At 45.3% G+C, this 23,360-nt stretch overlaps 1 protein-coding gene across 2 annotated transcripts; it reads left to right on the top strand.

The window, feature by feature from the left end:
• The first annotated feature begins 3,681 nt into the window (after positions 1-3,681).
• Positions 3,682-23,214, top strand: dipk2b (divergent protein kinase domain 2B). Of its 2 annotated transcripts, XM_086006694.1 has the most exons (5): positions 3,682-4,069; positions 5,832-6,096; positions 13,229-13,402; positions 17,257-17,545; positions 22,862-23,214. In XM_086006694.1, exons 1-5 carry the CDS (start codon positions 3,873-3,875, stop codon positions 23,206-23,208), a joined length of 1,272 nt encoding a protein of 423 aa, XP_085862820.1. In that variant the 5' UTR covers positions 3,682-3,872; the 3' UTR covers positions 23,209-23,214. The 2 variants fall into 2 exon arrangements, with proteins under 2 accessions (XP_085862820.1, XP_085862821.1); XM_086006695.1 differs by lacking the exon at positions 13,229-13,402.
• The last annotated feature ends 146 nt before the right edge of the window (positions 23,215-23,360 follow it).

The raw sequence follows: 23,360 nt of genomic DNA, 5'->3' as shown, positions 1-23,360 counted from the left end.
TCTACCTCCATTTGCAGGTACGCCTGGGCCAGATCAATCTTAGTGAAGCGTTTTCCTCCAGATAGCGAGGCGAAAATATCTTCAATCCGCGGAAGCGGATATTGTACCGTGTGAAGGACTGGGTTCACTGTCACCTTAAAGTCACCACAGAGGCGAACCTTCTTTGGTTCCCCAGGCGTATTACTCAACGACCTCTTCATTACAGGAACGATGGGTGCAGCCCACTCACTCCAGTCCACTTTGGACAGTACTCCTGAACGTTCCAAACCTTCCAGCTCTGCTTCAACGGCTGGGCGGATCGCAAAAGGCACCGGTCTAGCCTTAAAAAACTTTGGGCTTGCATTTTCCGCTATTTTGATCGTCGCTGTTATGCCTTTTAGTGTTCCGAGTCCCTCCTGGAACACTTCTTGTGCGTCAGTTAGCATTTTTGACAGTCGTCCAGGTGTGACGTCGTCATCCTTTTTGGCCTCTACCGTCAGTGCTTGTATGGAATGCCAATCTAACTGTATCTTCTGGATCCATTCACGTCCTAGTAGTGGTGGTCCTCCATCTGGCAATACATATAGGTCCATTTTTGGTGTTTACTTGCCGTTGTATATCACGTTCACCCTTATTTTTCCTTTGGGGTAGACTTTTTGCCCCGTGTACGTCTTCAAGACAATCTCTGTATCTCTCAAGGGTATATGTGAGAATAGCCGCTTGTAGTCCCTTCGGTTTATGACTGTTAGGGCTGATCCTGTGTCCAATTCCATTTTCACTTGGACTCCGTCTATCTTGAGCGTGACCCAGATAGTTTGGTGATCCTCCATTTTGATTACATTATGTAGTTTCAGACAACCCAGCTCCTTGCTTCCGGAGTCTGTATCACTTTTCTGTTCGTCTGAACTACTCTCCGTCACCTTATGTACTTTCTTGTACTTCTCCTGTGGAGATTTCTTGCTGCTGGTTTTCTTTCCCGACCTGCAGACTCTTGCTATGTGTCCTGCTTTTCCACACTGTCTGCACACTTGGTCCTTGTACCAACAATCCTTCTGGTCGTGTGTTGTTCTGCCGCAGCGATAACACTTCACTGCTCCATATGACATTTCATTGGTGCCATATTCTTGCGGTCTCCGTTGTATCTCTGCAGCGCCCCGTGTGGCTGCTTCATGTGATACTGCCATGCTGAAAGCCTTGTCCAGCGTAAGGTCCTTTTCAGATAAAAGCCGTTTCTGGGTTCCTTCACTTTGAAGCCCACACACAAACTTGTCCCTTGAAGTATCTGCTAGTCCCGTTCCAAACTGGCAGTGTTTCGATAGCTTGTGCAGTTCCGTTAAATACTCAGCATTACTTTCGTCTTTATGCTGGTTCCTTTTGTGAAACTTAAATCTTTCTGCTATCAGCAGCGGTGTGGGGTTTAAGTGGTCCTGTAGGATTGCCACTATGCTTTGAAAATCCTTATCCACTGGCTTCTCTGGGGTTACTAGGTTTCGCAGTAAGCCATACGTTTTTGCACCCATGGAATTCAACAATACCAGTGCTTTCCTGGCATCTGGCACTTCATTCGCCTTGCAGTACACTTCAATGCGTTCTACATATGTCACCCAATCTTCGACTTCATTGTCGAACGCTGTGACACTGCCACTCTTCGGCATCCCTGGGTGTGGTTAGACTGGCTAAAAATGGCATCTCCCGCGCTCTCCCTTCTTCTCCGCTGGCTCAAAATGGCGTCTCCCGCGCTTCCCTTTCTTCCCGTGCTCGCCCTTCTTCTCCGCTGCGGCTTCAAAAATGGCATCTCCCGCGCTCTCCCTTCTTCTCCACTGCGGCTCAAATGGCGTCTCCCGCGCTTCCTTTCTTCCCCCGCGGACGCTGCTCAGCCCTTGAGCACTGGCTGCGCTCTGCGCGTTTTCCTGCGCGCCTCTCTCATTGACGCCGCTCGGTCCTGAACCCCAGCTGTGCTTTACCCTCTCTCTCTTTTTGTTTTCCGTCGGCGCCGCTCGGTCTTCAACCCCCGGCTGTGCCCTGTGCGCTTTACCCTCTCTCTTACCCCATCGACGCTGCTCGGCCTTTTCTGTGCCGTCGGTCGGCTCCAGCCGCTGCTGTCCGGGAAGGGTCTGCACCGTACCCGTTGCCAGCCTGTTGCGCTGGATCGTCGTGACTGGAGAACCAAGCCCAGCTCTCAACAGCCTCCCCTGCGATGCTCAATCTCTGCTGGATGACTGGGCGGTTGCTCATGGTCGATGCCCGTGCTTCTGGCCTCGACTTTCTTCCACTGTCCTCCAGGAGCGAATCCCTGGGAGGAAATGCAGAGTTGCAGGTAGGTTCGAATCTGCCTCGTCGCCACTGTTAAATCCATGAATCTTGAGGTATGGTGTTCTTCAATAAATAGACGGAGACTGCAGATGAACAATCAACAGGTGTTTACTGGATGAGGGTATTCTAAAAACCAGCAGTACAGATCCCTACTCAGGGTTTATATACAGGTGTGGTCACTGCCGGTACTACAGTATACAGGAGCTGTAAAAGTAGTTCTCCTCTTAAAGGTACATACACTACAACCCTGGTGACGACCTAAATGAGGGCGGGCTTTATTGAAATGAGGCTCCTGCACCCATTTAGGACCTGCTATGCGTAAGCTTTGACCCGTATTTCCTGGTCTTAAAGGGAGCGCTGGAGGCCACTCAAAAAAAAGTCCCAAAACTTTGGGAAATGTCATTATTTGTGGAGCTGGAAGGAATAGGAGTGCCCTTCCTGGTTCCACAAAACAATTGCAGGCCGCTGCCTCCCTATGCTCACCCCTCTCCCAATCGCCTCCCCCCCCCCACCCCACCCCCAGCCTTACCTGTGGGCCTTGGTGCAGGCTGACATTGGTTATGACCCAACTGGCGAGCTGCATGGGGCGCCCGATTGGCACCCACAGCTGACTGGAATTGTGATGACAAGGCCCGAGGACTAATTTAGGACGGTCCTTGGGCTTCTCCATTCTGGCGCATCATTGTTGCACACTGCTGAATTGTGCCCGATTTTGGGCACTGTCCAATCTCTTTAATCAAATTTCATAACTGCATAAGAAAACAGGGAATAATAAAAGCCCATATTATCTATCAAGCCCCTTCATTCCACACACTATAATCATCCCTATCATGGACTCTACCCTAGCCAAGCACTCTACTGTAGGAAAGTACTGCATAATTTCTCCCTGACTGTTCAAGAAAAACTGGACAATAACATTCCATTCTCACATCTCTAATATTCAGCCTAAACCAGTTGTTCTTCAAAAATTATATTTCTTTGATTCTGAAACACCAAACTCATTATGATCCACTGAGTATTTGATTTTCCCAATCATGGCAAGAAAGCTCAAATTTTGTATAATGACAAAACAGCAGTCAGAATATCAATCGCTACAACCTCACCCTTCTGGAGTCCAGTAATTAATTGTTCACATAACCTTAAAAAATATCACAGTGATATGTTATTGCTCTGTGGAAAAAGCTTCCGAATAATTTGTTAGTGAAAAAGCCAGGATATCCTACCATTATCTATACCACAGCAGATGAGTATGTTGAAGTTATTGTGCAGCATAGATAGAAGGGAAACAGATGCTGTACCCTATCACATTCCTGGACTGGAGAACGTGAGGAAGTACTGCCATAGCAACCAAATTATCAGCATGCTCCATACTTCCTCTAAGAACAATCTACTTCGGATGGAGGCTGGTGGACTGACAGCGACGTCACTCCTGTTTTTGTAACTACCTCAAAAAATACTTCATGAACCATTTGCAGAAGTTACATTTAACTTTCTGGAGAATTGTTGCTGCACAGTTGATAAATGTGTATGAAGTAGTTTCAGCTGAAAGTTAAAAGATCTGTGTGGAGGACTTGGCAGATATGTGGAGCTGTGCCATCTTGTCCTTGATGTCTCTGGCACTCTTGGCACTAAATTTGAATACAACAGCTAAAGCCATTGCTAACGTAACAAGGCTGAAACCAGTCTACAACTTTGGCAGGAACTTTCTGGGTTTGGACAAGTGCAATGCCTGTATAGGAACATCTCTGTGCAGGAAGTTCTTCAAAGAAGAAATCAGGTGAGATTAGAGGTAATACTGACTGCAGAAGAATCAGTCATTGACTTACTATAAACTCCATCAGGTACGAGAGCTAAATATATTCAAAATACTGTAAATTACATTAAATAATCCCAAGTATAAAGTCTGGACCTTTCAAAATGTATTTCCACTATCGTTTCAGGGGTAGGGTGTGGTGGGGTGGTGTGGGTGTAGGAAAATATTGAAACTGTTCTCTACAATTTGACATTTTCCTGTCAGTAGTGGTTCAGCCCTATTTTGGCATTTTGCAATTCATTGTCTTCAGCTGAACATTCCGCTTGAATTGTAAAATGCTGAAACATTTGGAAGATGATAAGGACCATCCTTGGAATACGGGATTGACTGATGGAAATGTCCCCTTATGGGTCTCCCCCTTGCTTAATAGTTCAGGACTGAACTGTTCCTCCAGGATTGGAGAAATGTCGGGTGGGGTACTGGGCAAATCCAAGGGTAGAGCAGAGAACCTGATTGTTTTTCCCCCTTTTATTCCTTTTGTACAATGCTTTATTCTGATGCTATACACTGGCTGGACATCAGTCCACTGTTGGTGGTTTCCCTTTGTAGTTTACAGCCTGATCTGAAATAAATGACTCTGAAATTTTATTAAATAAAGAAGTTCTGAAATATTTCATAAATACTGAACATAAATCAAAATCTATTTTTCTTCCTGTAAAGGTATTCAATGAATGCCAGAAAATTTGTTTCTTGATCTTTTTAGAATGACAATTGTTTCCAGATCATTTTGGTTTTGTTTTACTCTCTCCTCAACAAATCTGCATTGTTTTAGCCCCTTCCCTAACACACCACAATGTGCACAAGATAAAAAGAACTGTGCTGCTGGAAACTTGATAGTTAGTCCAAAAAAACTTGCTCAAGGGAGGCGAAATTGGTCTATGCCAGTAGCACAAAACAGGCTCAGAGCATATCGGCTATTTTCAATGGAAAAGAAAATTGGCTGTGGTGTAAATTGACTGCTGATCCACTATGAGCCCGTTTCGTGCTACTGACATCGACCAATTCCACCTCCCTTGAGCAAGTTACCTTCCTTGCCTGCCTACTTCTCAAGTTGAGTAGTGTGTGGCACAGAGAACATACACAGGGCAGGAGGTTTTTTTTAATTAAAAGAGAGCGAGAGAGAAAGAAAGAAACTTTCCATGATAATGGAAGTGAAATGTTCACTACAGAGAGGAATCATTAATGATGTCCATTACACTACAGGTGCATTTCCTATCAACTGATCATAGGCCACATTGGTGTCTGCTTTGGACAACTATTGCCTGGATCTCCCTCGTGCACCATGCCAAGGATATTGAATAGAAAGGAGAAGTTTCATAGGCATGAGCACATAATATCAAAAATATTGAAGAAAACGCAATTTGGCCCCATCAAGCCCATTCCTTTCATATAGCATGAAATCTTCCCCACCCAACTGTTCCCGTTAGAGGCAACAAACCGAGGTATATCTTCCTTTCTACAAACATACCTTTCTAAAATTTCTTCCTCAGCAAATCAAGCAAAACCAGTTCATAGAAAGATGAAACTTCGGCCTGGGTAAGAACAATTGTGTTCTGCATCAAAGGCAGCTAAGTTTCTTTATGATGTCATCGGTAAATACACTTGTAGTGAAAGGATAAAGCATTGTGACATCATAAAGCATTGTGTTCCTAGAAGATGTACAGGAATTCTTACTCCATGTCTCATGTCTCCACATCTGTGATACAAATTGTACTCCTACTTGCAGATTTGAGAACTGGCTGTCTGCAGATTTAAGGCTCCCTCCCAGCCACAAGACGACTTATTTTGCAAATTACACTGGTGATACCGAGAACTGGAAGCCAGTCGTCATCTCTCGGTTACAAAGCAAGTATCAGAATGAACTTTCTGATCGGAAAATCTGCATCTCTGCATCAAAGAAAGTTGCGTGCAGCATTGAAAATGTTCTGAGAGGCACAGAACGTTTCCAGAAATGGCTGACAGCTGATCGGCTCACTGCTGAGCTAGTTCAGGTATGTTACTGGATTACTAGATACAGAACATATGACTCGATTTCTCTAAGTGCACTAAGCTGAGTTGATCAAGTATCATGTATTCTGTTTCATATCTGTAGAAAAACAGGTAATCACCAGTCACGTAGGAGAGCTGTAGAAACACCAAGTGACCAGTCATAACTGGGACACCTTAATAAAAATAAACAATTTTTAAATAAAAGTATTTTATTTATGAATTTCCTGAATACCATGCACAGTATACAGTGTAAAGTAGGTCGCTATCAGCAGGCGATACAATTTCTGTACAGCTTCCTTAATTGTAAGAACACTGTTAAATCCTACTGAAGCATGTAGGGGTACCCTCCTGATGGCCCTGATCAGTGTGGTAGGTTAGTGGTTAATGGGGGAGCGGAGGAAGGTAGCTCACTTAGAGTAAGGTGTTGCTGGGCTTACCTATCAATTGAAATATTCAAGGAAGTGAATCACCTAGGGACAAAATTTTACTCCACTCGTCATACTTGTTATATTTTCCACAATATGGTTATTGGGAGTCAAGCACATTGCCCGTTATAATTTTGTACCTGCAGTAACACACATGGAAGTTCCAGGAACTGAAATTTTATGATTTTATAACAGAAACAGTACTGTAATTGAAAGATGTATAACTAAATTGCTGGGTGTACCCAGTACTAGATAAATCAAATTTAAAGTGAAATAGTTGCCTTGTTTTGAATTCAAAATTTAATTTTCTTGCGGTATCATTTCAGATTAAGAGGGAGATGGTCCTCTCGCTACTGCCCTGTTCACACCTGAAAATTAAGCAGTAATGGGACCAAAATTGCATAGAGGATTAATCCCCTCGACATACTACTCTTTGTCTGCTTGTTTTAATTTTCGGGCGCGCCTTGATTTAAGCGGCCGGAGCTCCTGCCAGAAACAGCCAGGAGCCTCATCAATATATGCAAATCAGGATCAAACTATGGGCAGGATGCAGCCACTGCCAGCAGTACTTAAAGGGATCCTTAGCTGCAGTAAGACAATGTTGGAGCTAGGTCTTGCACTCATTTTACTGCAGTCACTTGTGTATTTTGAGTTTTAAAGGCTTCCATATGTAATCCCCTTGTTTCTGTAGGTACTACAAAAACTTTCCCTGCCACTATAAACTGCTGCTTCCTTACACTCCCGACACTTCCACCCCTAACCTTTAAGATATTCCTGCAGGCCCATCAAGATGTCCTACCTTCCCATTTGGTGAGTTACCTGTAAAGAGCACAATTAGCACAGGCAGCTTGCCGATTCAATGTTAATGAGGCTCGAGCATGAAAATTGAGCAGGCCTCCCGTTGACTGTATCGGGGGGGCGCCTCGCTCATTATCCACCTGATATAGGCCCAAATTGAAAATCACCCCCTCAACGTCAACATAAAGGCAAAATGGTTCCACCGCTCCATTCCCACTCGGACCTCACTGTAGTGTATGTACCTTTAAGGGGAGAACTACTTTTTACAGCTCCTGTATACTGTAGTACCGGCAGTGACCACACCTGTATATAAACCCTGAGTAGGGATCTGTATGTTTAGTTTTAGAGTAACCCTCATCCAGTAAATACCTGTTGATTGTTCCTGCAGTCTCGTGTCTAGTTATTGAAGGACACACTACATCAAAAATACACGGATCTAACAGTGGCGACGAGGCAGATTCGAACCTACGTGCAACTCTGCATTACCTCCCAGGGATTCGCTCCTGGAGAACAGTGGAAGAAAGTTGAGGCCAGAAGCACGGGCGTCGACCACGAGCAACTGCCCAGTCATCCAGCAGAGATTGAGCATCGCAGGAGAGGCTGTTGAGAGCTGGGCTTGGTTCTCCAGTCACGGTGGTTCAGCGAAACAGGCTGGCAACAGGTACGGCGCAGACCCTTCCCGGACAGCGGCGGCTAGAGCCGACCGACGGCACAGAAAAGGCCGAGCAGCGTCGACAGGAGAAGAGAGAGGGTAGAGCGCACAGGGCGCAGCCGGTGTTCAGGACCGAACGACGTCGATGGGAGAAGAGAGAGAGGCGCGAAAGAAAACGCGCAGAGCGCAGCCGGTGTTCAAGGGACGAGCAGCGTCAACGGGGAAGAAAGGAAAACGCCATTTTGAGCCGCAGCGGAGAAGAAGGGAAGCACGGGAAAACGCCATTTTGAGCCAGTCTAACCACACCCAGGGATGCCGAAGAGTGGCAGTATCACAGCGTTCGACAATGAAGTCGAAGATTGGACGACATATGTCGAACGCATAGAAGTGTACTGTAAGGCGAATGAAGTGCCAGGTGAGAGGAAAGCGCTGGTATTGTTGAATTCCATGGGTGCAAAAATGTATGGCTTACTGCGAAACCTAGTTACCCCAGAGAAGCCAGTGGACAAGGATTTTGGAAACATAGTGTCAACCCTACAGAACCACTTAAACCCCACACCGCTGCTGATAGCAGAAAGATTTAAGTTTCACAAAAGGAACCAGCATAAAGACGAAAGTAATGCTGAGTATTTAACGGAACTGCGTAAGCTATCGAAACACTGCCAGTTTGGAGCGGGACTGGCAGATACCTTAAGGGACAAGTTTGTGTGTGGGCTTCAAAGTGAAGGAACCCAGAAACGGCTTTTATCTGAAAAGGACCTTACACTGGAAAAGGCTTTCAGCATGGCAGTATCACACGAAGCAGCCGCACGGGGCGCTGCAGAGATACAACGGAGACCACAAGAATATGGCACAAGTGAAATGTCATACGAAACAGTGAAGTGTTATCGCTGCGGCAGAACAACACACGACCATAATGATTGCTGGTTTAAGGACAAAGTGTGCAGACAGTGTGGAAAAGTAGGACACATAGCAAGAGTCTGCAGGTCGGGAAAGAAAACCAGCAGCAAGAAATCTCCACAGGAGAAGTACAAGAAAGTACATAAGGTGACGGAGAGTAGTTCAGACTAACAGAAGAGTGATACAGACTCCAGAAGCAAGGAGCTGGGTTGTCTGAAACTACATAAGGTGATCCAAACGAAGGATCATCAAATTATCTGGGTCACGCTCAAGATAGCTGGAGTCCAAGTGAAAATGGAATTGGACACAGGATCAGCCCTAACAGTCATAAACCGAAGGGACGACAAGCGGCTATTCTCACATATACCCTTGAGAGATACAGAGATTGTCTTGAAGACGCACACGGGGCAAAAAGTCTACCCCAAAGGAAAAATAAGGGTGAACGTTGTATATAACAGTAAGGAAACACCAAAAATGGACCTATATGTATTGCCAGATGGAGGACCACCACTACTAGGACGTGAATGGATCCGGAAGATACAGCTAGATTGGCATTCCATACAAGCACTGACTGTAGATGCCAAAAAGGATGACGACGCCACACCTGGACGACTGTCAAAAATGCTAACTGACACACAAGAAGTGTTCCAGGAGGGACTTGGAACACTAAAAGGCATAACAGCGATGATCAAAATAGAGGAAAATGCAAGCCCAAAGTTTTTTAAGGCCAGACCGTGCCTTATGCGATCCGCCCAGCCGTCGAAGCAGAGCTGGAAGGTTTGGAACGTTCAGGAGCACTGTCCAAAGTGGACTGGAGTGAGTGGGCCACACCCATCGTTCCTGTAGTGAAGAGGTCGTTGAGTAATACACCTGGGGAACCAAAGAAAGTTTGCATCTGTGGTGACTTTAAGGTGACAGTGAACCCAGTCCTTCACACGGTACAATATCCGCTTCCGCGGATTGAAGATATTTTCGCCTCGCTATCTGGAGGGAAACGCTTCACTAAGATTGATCTGACCCAGGCGTACCTGCAAATGGAGGTAGAAGAAGCCTCGAAACAGTACCTCACGATCAACACTCAAAGATCTCTACCAATACAACCGGCTGGTGTTCGGAGTAGCATCAGCTCCGGCTATTTGGCAAAGGGCAGTGGATCAAGTCCTGCAAGGGATTCCAGGGACCCAGTGTTATTTGGACGACATCCTGGTCACGGGCGAAAATGACAGTGCTCACCTCGCCAACCTGGAGCAGGTGCTCACTAGATTGAAGGAATATGGGCTCCGAGCAAATTGCCACAAATGCGAGTTTTTCCAGAAGCTGATATCGTATTGTGGCCACGTTATTGATGAAGAGGGGTTACATAAGTCCCCTGAAAAGATTGAGGCAGTAGTCAAGGCTCCAGCACTGGAAAATGTGTCACAACTGAGGTCGTTCCTCGGGCTGGTGAACTACTACCATAAGTTCTTGCCGAATTTGTCTACAGTACTACACCCACTGAACACCCTACTGCAAACGGGGGTACCATGGAAGTGGAATGACGAATGTAAATGAGCTTTCCAGAAGTGCAAAGAATTGATCACATCAAAAGAGGTGTTGGCTCATTTCAACCCAGCACTACCAATTCGGTTGGCGTGTGATGCATCACCCTATGGCATTGGAGCGGTGCTGTCGCACAAGTTCCCGGACAGCTCGGAGAGGCCGGTAGCCTTTGCGTCTTGGTCACTAACCTCAGCCGAGCGTAACTACGCCCAGATTGACAGGGAGGCCCTCAGCCTAGTGTGGGGAGTGAAAAAGTTCAACCACTATCTGCACGGGCAGAAGTTCACCTTGCTGATGGACCACCAACCACTTGTCTCCATCTTTAATCCAAAGAAGGGCGTGCCGGTGATGACTGCGCAATGGCTACAAAGATGGTCGCTTTTTCTAGGGGCGAACCAATATGAAATCGAGTATAAGGGCACGAAACAGCATGGAAACGCTGATGGGCTATCACGCCTGCCACTGCCTACTGCGGAGGAAGCACCAGCAGTGGACCCTGTCGAAATATTTCATTCGACTATAATTGAACGCGTGGCAGTAACTAACGCTGATATAGAGAAGGAGACCCGAAATAACCCGACACTGTCTCGGGTATATGACTTGACGGTGAAGGGATGGCCAACACATGGCGACTCACTGTTGCCAGCATTCTCATCCAGAAGAGAACAGCTGTCAGTATGCCAGGGGACCTTGATGTGTGGATCCCGAGTGGTAATTCCACCCAAGTTAAGGGAGAGAGTGCTCAATGAGCTTCACGAAGGCCATCTGGGAGGGGTAAAAATGAAAAGCCTTGCTAGGGCTTATGTGTGGTGGCCGGGGATCGATCAGCAAATCGAGGACCCGACAAAGAGCTGCTCAGGATGCCAGAAGGTCCAAAATGCACCACCACATGCCCCTCTACACCCAGGGGAGTGGCCCTCATCTCCATGGCAACGGGTGCATATTGATTTTGCTGGTCCATTCATGGACTCAATGTTTCTAATAGCCGTGGATGCGCACTCGAAATGGCCTGAGGTGATCAAAATGTCGTCCACCACCACGGAGAAAACTATTGCAGTCCTACGGACCATATTTTCCAGGAATGGCTTGCCAGAGCAGATTTGCTCTGATAACGGACCACAGTTTGTGTCCGAAGAGCTTCGAAGATTCATGAAAAGGAATGGGGTAAGGCATTACACATCCGCCCCATATCATCCAGCCACAAATGGATTGGCTGAGAGGTTCGTACAAACCTTTAAGAAAGCAGTAAGGGCCATGTGCGATGACGACATTCCACTGCAGCATAAGGTGGACAATTTCCTGTTAGCCTACAGAAATGCGACACATGCAGTCACCAACCAGACCCCGGCCATGATGTTCTTTAACCGAAGGTTGAGATCTCGTCTGGATTTGCTCAGACCAAATGTACGAAGAGATGTTGAGAATAAGCAATTCCAGCACATCAATGAGAAGCCGACAAGGAGCTTCAATGTAGGGCAACCAGTCTTGGCCCGCGACTACCGAACAGAGAAATGGCAACCAGGAACGATATGCACACGGCAGGGGCCACTAATGTACACAGTGGCTGTTAGGGAGAACATTGTGAGACGCCATGTCGACCAGATCCTAGAGTCACAGGAACGAGTCAACCCCATGTCTCGCGCACCTGGTGATGAACCCAACATACAGGTAGCATCTACCCCAGAAACAGTAGCATCGGAAGCTGATGAACCAACTGACAACAGGGGGCCTCCGCACCAAGAACAAGACACTCAGGAAAGGCGCTATCCAGAAAGGATCAGGAAGCCGCCCCAAAGACTGAATTTATAAATGGACTATTTTCAGTTAATGTGCATGTTAAAAGTGTTAATTGTTAAATGAATGTTATGGTACTGTCAATCTAAAAGGGGAGGAATTGTAGTGCATGTACCTTTAAGGGGAGAACTACTTTTTACAGCTCCTGTATACTGTAGTACCGGCAGTGACCACACCTGTATATAAACCCTGAGTAGGGATCTGTATGTTTAGTTTTAGAGTAACCCTCATCCAGTAAATACCTGTTGATTGTTCCTGCAGTCTCGTGTCTAGTTATTGAAGGACACATTACCTCAAAAATACACGGATCTAACACTCACCATCCTTGGCCTCTTGCATTGTTCCACAGAAGCTCAACGTAATCTCGAGGAACAGCACCTCATCTTCCGATTATGCACTTTGCAGCCTTCCGGACTCAATCTTGAGTTCAACAATTTCAGATCATAACCTCGGCCCCTATTACATTTTTACTTATATTTTTTATCGACCCCTTTGTTTTGGTTTTTCCCTCCCCCCCCTTTCCTTTTTTTTCTCTCTCCCACATGGCAGCTGTCTCTCATTCTGCCAGAACATTTCACACCTAATCTGAGCCGTCATTTGTCTCCACTAGCCCTATCACCATCTCGTCTCGTTTTGAATACCTCTTAATGTCTCTCCACTTCTTTTGTTCTCTCCCAGCCCTGTCTTTTGATCGATTTCATTTCCAGTTTTGAAAAAGGGTTCGACCCGAAACGTCAACTCTAATTTCTCTCCACGGATGTTGCCTGGCCTGCTGAGTTTTTCCAGCATTTTCTGTTGTTATTTTGGTTCCACATGAGGTCTGTCATTAGATAGGGCAGGATTTTACCATTTATTGACTGTACAGTATAATTACAAAATATTAACACAAACAAAATTGCAACTGGAAGAATTTAATATCAACGCCTGCAGAATAGCTGAGTGCTTTTAGTTTTAGTTAATATTGCTGCATTTCTGCGTATAGCTCATGTAAGTTCTTCTATATTGCCACATTTTTTTTAACCACAGAGTCTCCCTAGCCCCTTGTTGAGATGTCCATCCCAGCGGCTGTTGGATCGGATTGTTCGGCGTTACGCTGAAGTGAGGGATTCGGGTAGTGTCCTGATGCGACATTTCACTGATCGGGACAAACTGCGACTGCTCTATACCCTGTCTGTCAACACCAACCCCATTGTGCTGCAGGTACAATGCCTGACAACTACAATTCACTTTTAATGTTACTGTTCCCTCACTGAGTGAGGTACAAATTTTACACTGGAATCAAAATATATAGAAAATACCTGTTAAAATATTTTATTCTAATCTATTTTTTGTCTTTAAGATAAAATAGAAATAATGTAAATTATCAAATAAGATCAATGATTCAAGATATTGAAGTGGAGTTCCAAAAATGTATAAATTGATGTCTGCCTGTTCACTGGGTAATCTGACAGTGCATCCAGTAATGAAATGCATTTACCCCTTGCCTTCTTTACTGCCATAAAATCTTTTCATAAGGCTCCCTGGAATTGAGTTTAATTAAGAAGACACAAAAAATTGTGGGGAACCAAGGGTCTAATGAGAGTGAGGAAGTTAAAGTAATTAATATTACTAAAGAAAAAGTACTGAAGAAATTAATGGGACTAACAGCCGACAAATTCCTTGGACCTCCATTCGCAACTCCCCAGATAATGAAGCATCCATGCTCGCATGCAGCAAGACCTGGATGACATTCAGACTTGAGCTGATAAGTGGCAAGTAACATTCGCGTCACACAAGTGCCAGGCATTGACTATCTCCAACAAGTGTGCGTCTAACCACTGCCCTTTGACATTCAACGCCATTACCATCGCCGAAACCCCCACTATCAACATTCTGGGGAACACCATTGACCAGAAACTTAAATGGACCAACCACATAAATACGGTGGCTACAAGAGCGGGTTAGAGGCTGGGTTCTGTGGCGAGTGTCTCACCTCCTGGCTCCCTAAAGCCTTTCCACCATCTACAAGGCACAAGTCAGGAGTGTGATGGAATACTTTCCACTTGCCTGGATGAGTGCAGCTCCAACAACACTCAAGAAGCTCGACACCATCCAGGACAAAGCAGCCCGCATGATCGGCCCCCCATCCATCACCTTAAACACTCACTCCCTCAACAACCTGCGCACCGAGGCTGCAGTGTGTACCATCTACAAGATGCACTGCAGCAACTCATCAAGGCTTCTTCGACAGCTTCTCCCAAACCCGCGACTTCTACCATAAGAAGGATAAGGGCAGCAGGCACATGGGAACAACATCACCTGCAAGTTCCCCTCCAAGTCACACACCATCCTGACTTGGAAATATATCGCCGTTCCTTCATCGTCGCTGGCTCAAAATCGTGAAACTCCCTAACAGCACTGTGGGAGTACCTTCACCATACGGACTGCAGCGGTTCAAGAAGGAGACGCACCACCACCTTCTCAAGGGCAATTTGGGATGGGCAATAAATGCTGGCCTTGCCAGCGACGCCCATATCCCAGGAACAAATAAAAATAAAACCTGGTGGCCTACATCCTAGGGTTTTAAAAGAGGTGGCTGCAGAGAAGTGGTTTTGATCTTCCTGAATTCCCTAGATTCTAGAATGGTCCCCATGGATAGAAAGGTAGCAAATGCAACTGCTGTTCAAGAAAGGAGGGAGAGAGAAAACAGGGAACTATAGGCTGGTTAGCTTGACATCAGGAGTAGGGAAAATGCTAGAATCTATTATCAAGGACATGGTAACACTTGGAAAATCACAATATGATTAGTTAGAGTCAACATGGTTTTATGAAAGGGCAATCATGTTTGCTCAGTCTATTAGAGTTTTTTGAGGGTGTAACTAGTAGGGTAGATAAGGGGGAACCAGTGGATGTAGTATATTTGGATTTTCAGAAGGCATTTGATAAGGTGCCACACAAGAGGTTGTTACACAAGATTAGGGCTCATGGGGGTAATATATTAGCATGGATTGAGGATTGGTTAACAGACAGAAAGCAGAGTAGGAATAAACGGGTCATTTTTGGGATGGCAGGGTGCAACTAGTGGAGTGCCGTAAGAATCAGTGCTTGGGCCTCAGCTATTTACAATCTTTATCAATGACTCAGTTGAGAGAATCGAATGCAATATATCCAAGTTTGCTGCTGATACAAAGCTAGGTGGGAAAGTAAGCTGTGAGGAGGACGCAAAGAGCCTGCAAAGGATATAGACCGGTTAATGGATTGGGTAAGAAGGTGACAGATGGAGTATGATGTGGGAAAGTGTGTAATTATCCACTTAGGTAGGAAGGATGGAAAAGCAGGATATTTTTATAAAAAGGTGAGAGACTAGTAAATGTTTATATTCAGAGGGACCTGGGTGTCCATGAATTCAAATCACAGAAAGTTAACATGCAGGTACAGTAAGCAATTAGGAAGGCAAATGGCATGTTAGTCTTTATTGCAGATTGGAGCATAAGGGTAAGCAAGTCTTGTTGCAATTATATAGGGCTTTGGTGAGACCACACCTGGAGTATTGTGTACAGTTTTGGTCTCCTTACCTAAGGAAGGATATTCTTGCCTTAGAGGAGGTGCAATGAAGGTTTACCAGATTGATTCTGGGGATGAGAGGGCTGTCCTATGAGGAGAGATTGAGTAGAATGGGCCTTTATTCTCTGGATTTTAGAAGAATGAGAGGTGATCTCATTGAAACGTATACAATTCTTAGAGAGCTTGACAGGGTAGATGCCGAGAGGCTGTTTCCTCTGGCTGGGGAGTCTAGAACTAGGGGTCATAGTCTCAGCATTAGGGGTCAGCCATTTAAGACTGAGATAAGGAGAAATTTCTTCACTCAGAAGGTTGTGAATTTTTGGAATTCTCTACCCCAAAGGGTTGTGGATGCTCAGTTGTTGAGTATATTCAAGATGAGGTCGATAGATTTTTGGGCACTAAGGGAATCTAGGGATATGGGGTAGGGCGGGAAAGTGGAGTTGCTGTAGATGTTCAGCCATGATCTTATTGAATGGCGGAAGAGACTCGAAGGGATGTATGGCCTACTCCTGCTCTTATTTCTTATGTTCTTATCTGTCCAAGTAACTCCTGAGAACCAGTTATCCAGATGTTGAAATACCACCCCCACCCTACTCTACCTTCCACCCACCAACACTCTACCCTCCACCCACACCATTGCAGCAGTGCATAAGGGGGCAATTGACAATGATTAAAATGTAACATACCAGTGATCAACATAAAATACATTGTAAAAACCCAGGTTACTGATTCTTTTACGTTTCTTATATGAACTTACGAAAATGACAAGCAGGAAAAGAACAGCCAGTCCATCATGCCTGCCCCACACTCATGATGGCAGTTCCTAAACTGACTGGACACTTCCCACCCGCCCCCCACAAACCCCCCCCACCCCATCCCCCTACACACCCGCTCCCCGCCCCCCTACACACCCCCACACACCCACCCCAACACACCCCGCCCACCAACCCCCACCCCAACACACCCCGCCCACCAACCCCCACCCCCAACCCCAACACACCCCGCCCACCAACCCCCACCCCAACACACCCCGCCCACCCCAACACACCCCGCCCACCCCAACACACCCCACCCACCCCAACACACCCCACCCACCCCAACACACCCCGCCCACCAACCCCCACCCCCCCAGCCATGTAAATTCCTGGGAGTGCAAAAAAGCAGAGAAAAACCCTGGGCCAATAAATAAAGGAAAAAAATACACTGGAAAATTCCTCTCCGACCCCCTCAGGCATTCAAAACCAGGCAAGAAGATCACATGGACTATATATTATCCTTGAAGCCACTTACCTTGTATATGATACAATCTCTGACCCAGTCAAGAACCAGTCCAGCTCCCTCTTGAAGGCAGAGTCAACACCCACTGCACCAGCTGGCAATGCAATATATACCTTGTTTAATTACTGTACCCTGTTTGTAAGGAACAAAACTTATTAACAATTCTTTAGATTGATTAGAACTGCTGAAAATTCATGACTGTCCTGTCCTAATTGACAGAGATTTTCTTTCAGCTTTTTCCAGGGATAGAAGGATGGCCATTTGTGCGATACTTTGGGTCTTGTGGTCGAGTAATTGTGACTCCTTGGACTAAACCCATCAGAGAGTTTTATAATGCATCTCCTGATGTTACTGCGGATGTAGCCTACCAGCTTCTGCATATTACTCACTCCCTGAGAAACAATGACTTGAATTATTTCTTATACTATACCAGCGTCCATGGTAACATGTTTGGCATTTTTGAGGATGGACGTCTCTACATCACAGACACCAGCACAATAGGCATCATTGACAAGCAGGAAGGTAGGTGTTCTTTCTGTAGCCTTTTAGTTAACAGGATGTGTTATCATATGCTGCCAATAATTACTGGCTAAATTTTGTAACATTTTTATATAATTAATTTCTGTTACCCCATCCCTCTGCCTGGCAGCTGTCTGAGGCTGAACCTTGGTGTTGTTTGCAACCTTGGTGTGGTCTCTGACCAGAGATGAGCGTCCGACCACATATCCGCGCCATCACTAAGACCACCTACTTCCACTTCTGTAACATCCCCCGACTCCGCCCCTACCTCAGCTCATCTGCTGCTGAAACTCTCATCCATGCCTTTGTTACTTCTAGACTTGACGTTTCCAACGCACTCCTGGCCGACCTCCCATCTTCCACCCACCATAAACTTAAGCTCATCCAAAACTCTGCTGCCCATATCCTAACTCTCACCAAGTCCCATTCACCCATCACCCCTGTGCTTGCTGACCTACATTGGCTCCCGGTTGAGCAACGCCTCAATTTTAAAATTCTCATCCTTGTTTTCAAATCCTTCCATGGCCTCGCCCCTCCCTATCTCTGTAACCTTCTGCGCTCCTACAATTCTGGCCTCTTGTGCATCCCCAATTTTAATCGCTCCACCACTGGCAGCCGTGCCTTCAGCTGCTGAGGACCTAAGCTCTGGAATTCCCTCCCTAAACCTCTCGCCTCTCGATCCTCATTCTATACGTTCCTTAAAACCCATCTGCCCATATTGGTTGTTAACACTCCTGTGAAGCGCCTTGGGATGTTTTACTACTTTAAAGGCACCATATAAATTCAAGTTGTTGTTGTATCAATTGATTTTAAACAACTTTACATTACTTAATATATATATTTTGATTTTTTAAAATACATTTTAATGCGATCCCTTTAGTGGCATTCATCATTGTCTGATTAGGAGCAGTCACACAACTTGTCCCTGGTTAACAGGCTCTTGGCTCATTCCTCACTTTGATTGTCCTTCTACTTGAATACAGCTTTGCACATAAGAAGACTCCTTTATAAGGACAATACTGTAGCACAAAATGATTTGCAAAAATGCTATTTAATGCGATAATCCAAAGTCAGCGCAACAGCTAACCACATTTATTAGCTAGCTAACCTTAGGTGAGTTCATTCAATGATGGTAAGACAATATGCACTCAAGCAAAGTTTCACTTATTCAAAGTTTAATCCTTCAAGGTAGCTTAGCTGGGGAAACAATGTATAGCAAGTATACAGCTCTCGGACTCAAACAAGTTCTGATACGATTCGCCACATTTTTATACCTTTCTGAGCTACAAATCGCTAATCTAATTCCACTTATAAGGCATCCTCTCTAAATTACAAGATGTGTATATATGACCAATGGGCAAAGTTATACTATTGACTGACATGGGTGCGTTAACTTCATCTCATAATATTATTTCCCTTCATTTTCCCATATATCTTATCTTCCTCATTCAAGGTCACTTCATTAAGTCTCACATAGTACCATATATGGGTTCTTTCATATTGGACAAGATAAGCATGAAGGTGCTTATCATCTCTTGAAGCCTGACTTTTGCAGTTCAATAGGAAAAGTAAAAGCATGAGACTCTGTGTTTAACTCCCGCTGTTCTTTAAAAATACATTTTAACCCTTTCCTGCCCATGCCTCCTAACAGTATTATAAATCCTAACAGGCTTAAATAGATAGATATAAAGCAAAGTATAATTTAAAATTAAAAGGAGTAATAGCAACAACTAAGAGATACATGCAGCAGACTGTAACTTACAGTGGTGTGCACTTTACTTTTAACTTAAACCCTAACACTAAAAATGCCTGATGCGGGATTGTGGCAGGTATGTGAAAGAAACAATAAAATTAAAGCCAGCAAACCAAAAGAGCTTGAAGAGAAACAGGACTGATTTATATACACAGTAGTATAACAACATGCTCTATTTTCTGGCCATTAACAAAAACTGATATTAAAAGAGAACCAGCAATGGGATCACAAGATAGAATCAGATGAGAAAGAACATTTGCCCATCTGATCTCAAATATCTCTAAAGAACCTACATGCCCCACATGGCTCAGTTGGTAGTACTCTTACATCGGAGTCAGAAGGTTGTGGGTTCAAGTCCCACTCTAGAGAATTGAACACAAAAAGCTCGGCTGGCACTCCAGTGCAGTACTGAGGGAGTGTTGCACTGTCGGAGGTGCCGTCTTTCGAATGAGCTATTAAACCGAGACCCCGTCTGCTCTCTAAGGAGGATGTAAAATATCCCATGGCACTATTTTGAAGACAAGCAGGGGAGTTATCCCCGGTGTCCTACCCAATATTTATCTCTCAATCAACATCACAAAAGCAGATTATCTGGTCATTATTGCATTGCTGTTTGTTACAGCTTGCTGTGCACAAATTGGCTGCTGCGTTTCCTACATTGCAACAGTGACTACACTTCAAAAAGTACTTCAATGGCTGTAAAGCGCTTTGGGACATCCTGAGGTCGTGAAAATCTTTCTGTTTTTTCTCACCTCATCACAGAATACAGCTATTTCTTAAATTATTCTATAGCTTAGCTAGCTTAGGCCGTCCCTCGGAACCGAGGATGACTTGCTTCCACATTAAAAATATAAAACACAACTTTCTAGCAACTACAAAGTCATCTGATATCTGAGGTGACAGTTTAACATCACTGCCTTCAACAAAAAGTGCCAGGCAAATCTTTTAGCTTGAAAAGGGAGAACAGTCCTTATTTACACCGATGTAAACACCATTTATTCTGGAGATATTCCCTCCATGGCTGTCAACCTCATAGTCCCCCCAACCCCGCACAGCCCGCTTCTACCTCCTTCCCAAGATCCACAAACAGGGCTGCCCTGGTAGACCCATCATTACAGCCTGTTCTTGCCCCACGGAACTGATTTCTTCCTATCTCAACTCCATTTTTTCTCCCCTTATCCAGTCTCTTCCCACCTATATTTGCGACTCTCCGCCACTTTAACAGTTTCCAGTTTCCTGCCCCCAACCGTCTCCTTTTCACTATGGACCTCCATCCCACACCAGGACGGCCTTATGGCGCTCCACTTCTTCCTTGAACAGAGGCCCAACCAGTCCCCATCCACCACCACCCTCCTCCGCCTGGCTGAACTTGTTCTCACATTGAACAACTTCTCCTTTGATTCCACTCACTTTCTCCAAATCAAAGGTGCTGCTATGGGAACCCGCATAGACCCTAACTATGCCTGCCTTTTCGTGAGATATGTTGAACGTTCTTTGTTCCAGTCCTATTCAGGTCCCCTCCCGTGTCACCTCTTTTTCCGGTACATTGATGACTGTATCGGTGCTGTTTCCTGCTCTCGCTCTGAACTAGAAAATTTCATTCACTTTACTTCCAATTTTCACCCTTCCCTCAGCTTCACATGGTCCATCTCCGACTCTTGATTTCTCTGTCTCCATTTCTGGGGATAGGCTATCGACAAACATTCACTATAATCCCACTGACTCCCACAGCTACCTGGACTACACTTCCTCCCATCCTGCTTCCTGTAAGGACTCTATTCCATTCTCCCAGTTTCTCCATCTCCACCGCATCTGTTCTGACGATGTCACCTTCCATACTAATGCTTCCGATATGTCTTCCTTTTTCTTCAACCGAGGATTCCCCTCTACTGTGGTTGGCATGGCCCTCGACCGTGTCCGTTCCATTTCCCGCACTTCTGCTCTCACCCCTTCCCCTCCCTCTCAGAACCACGATAGGGTTCCCCTTGACCTCACTTTTCACCCCATCAGCCTTCACATTCAACGGCTAATCCTCCGCCATCTCCAGCATGATCGCTCCATCAAACGCATCTTCCCCTCCCCATTCAGCATTCCGAAGGGACTGCTCCCTTCGTAACACCCTGGTCCACTCCTCAAGCACCCCCAACAGCTCCTCCCCATGGTACCTTCCCGTGCAAGTGCAGGAGATACAACACATGGCACTTTACCTCCTCCTTTCTCACTGCCAGGGCCCCAAACACCCCTTCCAGGTAAAACAGCGATTTACTTGTACTTCTTGCAATTTAGTATACTGTATTCGCTGCTCACGATGCGGTCTCCTCTACATTGGGGAGACCAAATGCAGATTGGGTGACTGCTTTGTGGAACACCTCCGTTCAGTCTGTAAGGGTGACCCCGAGCTTCCTGTCGCTTGTTACTTTAATTCTCCGCTCCACTCCCACTCTGACCTCTCTGTCCTCGGCCTCTTACACTGTTCCAATGAAACGCAACGTAAGCTCGAGGAACAGCACCTCATCTTTCGATTAGGCACTTTACAGCCTTCTGGACTCAACATCGAGTTCAACAATTTCAGATCATAACCTCGGCCCCTATTTTTTCAGGCGGCAGCTGTTGATGATTCTGCCATCCCCATTTGCAACATTTAACCGCTCCTGCCTTCCACCCTATCACAGACCGTCCCTTTTGTTCTTTCCTCCCCTCCCCCTTTCCCTGCCTCTGCACCTGCTTAAAACCTGCTACATCTCTAACTTTTCCCAGTTCTGACAAAGGGTCACAGACCTGAAACGTTAACCGTTTCTCTCTGCCTGACCTGCTGAGTGTTTCAGCATTTTCAGATTGTTATTTCAGATTTCCAGCATCCGCAGTGCTTTGCTATTGTAAACACCATTTACACTGTTTTCCCGGGGTTTAAGCAGCTCTTCACTGACGTTACAATGGACAAGCAGAAGAATCCTGGTGGAAGTTCACCCCCAGAATTTGTGCCGCCTGTTTATATTACAGAAATCCTGGTTTAGTGTTACCAGGACTAAATGTTCTTGATTCTTGAATCAGTTGGTTTTGAGTTTGTTCCAAGCCTATCTCTCATTCAAGCCACCGACCACAGTAAACACAACACAAGTTCAACAGAGTTGAATCATGTCGCTCGTTTTTTAGTGCCAAGCTACAGGAAACTTTCGTTTAAACGGAGGTTAAATCTCCAGAATGCTCTATCCACCGGCAAAATTCAGGAGTCGGTTCAGATAACTTTTTTTACTTTTCGTTGCTTTTTTTCTCCATTCCTGGCTCTGCAAGCGCCTAGCTGAAGCTGTTGCTTAGCTACAGGGACGCTTGCAAGCTGCGCCGACTGTTTTGAAGCTGTTGCTAAGCAACAGAGTTTGTTGCTAGATACGGAGCTCAGAAGCTCCGTATGTTTTAACATTAGCGCTGGTTTCTCCGGCAATGTTGATCGACCGGCACCAGCTTGGTCCCGTCAGTGCCGGATACCAGAAAGTTTCCTGTAGTGCTGTATTTGTGTATATTTAATCATATATTATGATTCCTTTACATGTTATGCCATGTTTCTACAGATAAGGAATTTGTTCATGAAATACATGGAGAAAAAGATGTCTTCTCTTGTTTGGCTTCAGACTGTAAAACGGACCTTTTACCTTGTGGGAAGATCAGTGAGGTACAGAGCTTTATAAAGGTGTGCAGGGACCTCCTGTCTCACTTATTAACAGAGAAATTCAGCTCTTCTCCACCTCTTCAGAAGCAAATAGACAAATTTCTGAGTCTCTGCAGTGATGATATGCTCTCTACTAAGGTTACCCTCGAGGCAGCTGGTTGGCTTATGGAATTGTTAAAATCCCTGCGACCTTGTGATCCTCGTTTTGAATACAGATATCCAGAATGTAAATACATTAAAGGCTATTGATATCCAGTTTGCTGTTATATGTGTTTTGTTACTTAAGGTAGGGGATTCTGAATCTACAAAGGACCATGAGTTTGTTTGAACTGAAATAAATGATTGGTATTGGTATTGGTAATAATGGCATTCCCATATGAATGCAATCTAGGGAGCACGGT

The sequence above is a fragment of the Somniosus microcephalus genome, chromosome 14 (assembly GCF_052327205.1).
Source record: "Somniosus microcephalus isolate GS21.2 chromosome 14, FLI_Smic_1.0, whole genome shotgun sequence".
In the NCBI taxonomy this organism is placed as follows: Eukaryota; Metazoa; Chordata; class Chondrichthyes; order Squaliformes; family Somniosidae; genus Somniosus; species Somniosus microcephalus.
Note: the sequence above shows the minus strand (reverse complement) of the source record. Positions and strands in the feature narration are given on the sequence as shown.

Bases quoted from the DNA above. Each gene is read 5' to 3' on its own strand.
- dipk2b (XM_086006694.1), top strand. From the start codon at position 3,873: ATGTGGAGCTGTGCCATCTTGTCCTTGATGTCTCTGGCACTCTTGGCA. The intron at 4,070-5,831 runs GTGAGATTAGAG...TCCTACTTGCAG, and splicing joins TTCTTCAAAGAAGAAATCAG to ATTTGAGAACTGGCTGTCTG. The intron at 13,403-17,256 runs GTACAATGCCTG...ATTTTCTTTCAG, and splicing joins CCAACCCCATTGTGCTGCAG to CTTTTTCCAGGGATAGAAGG.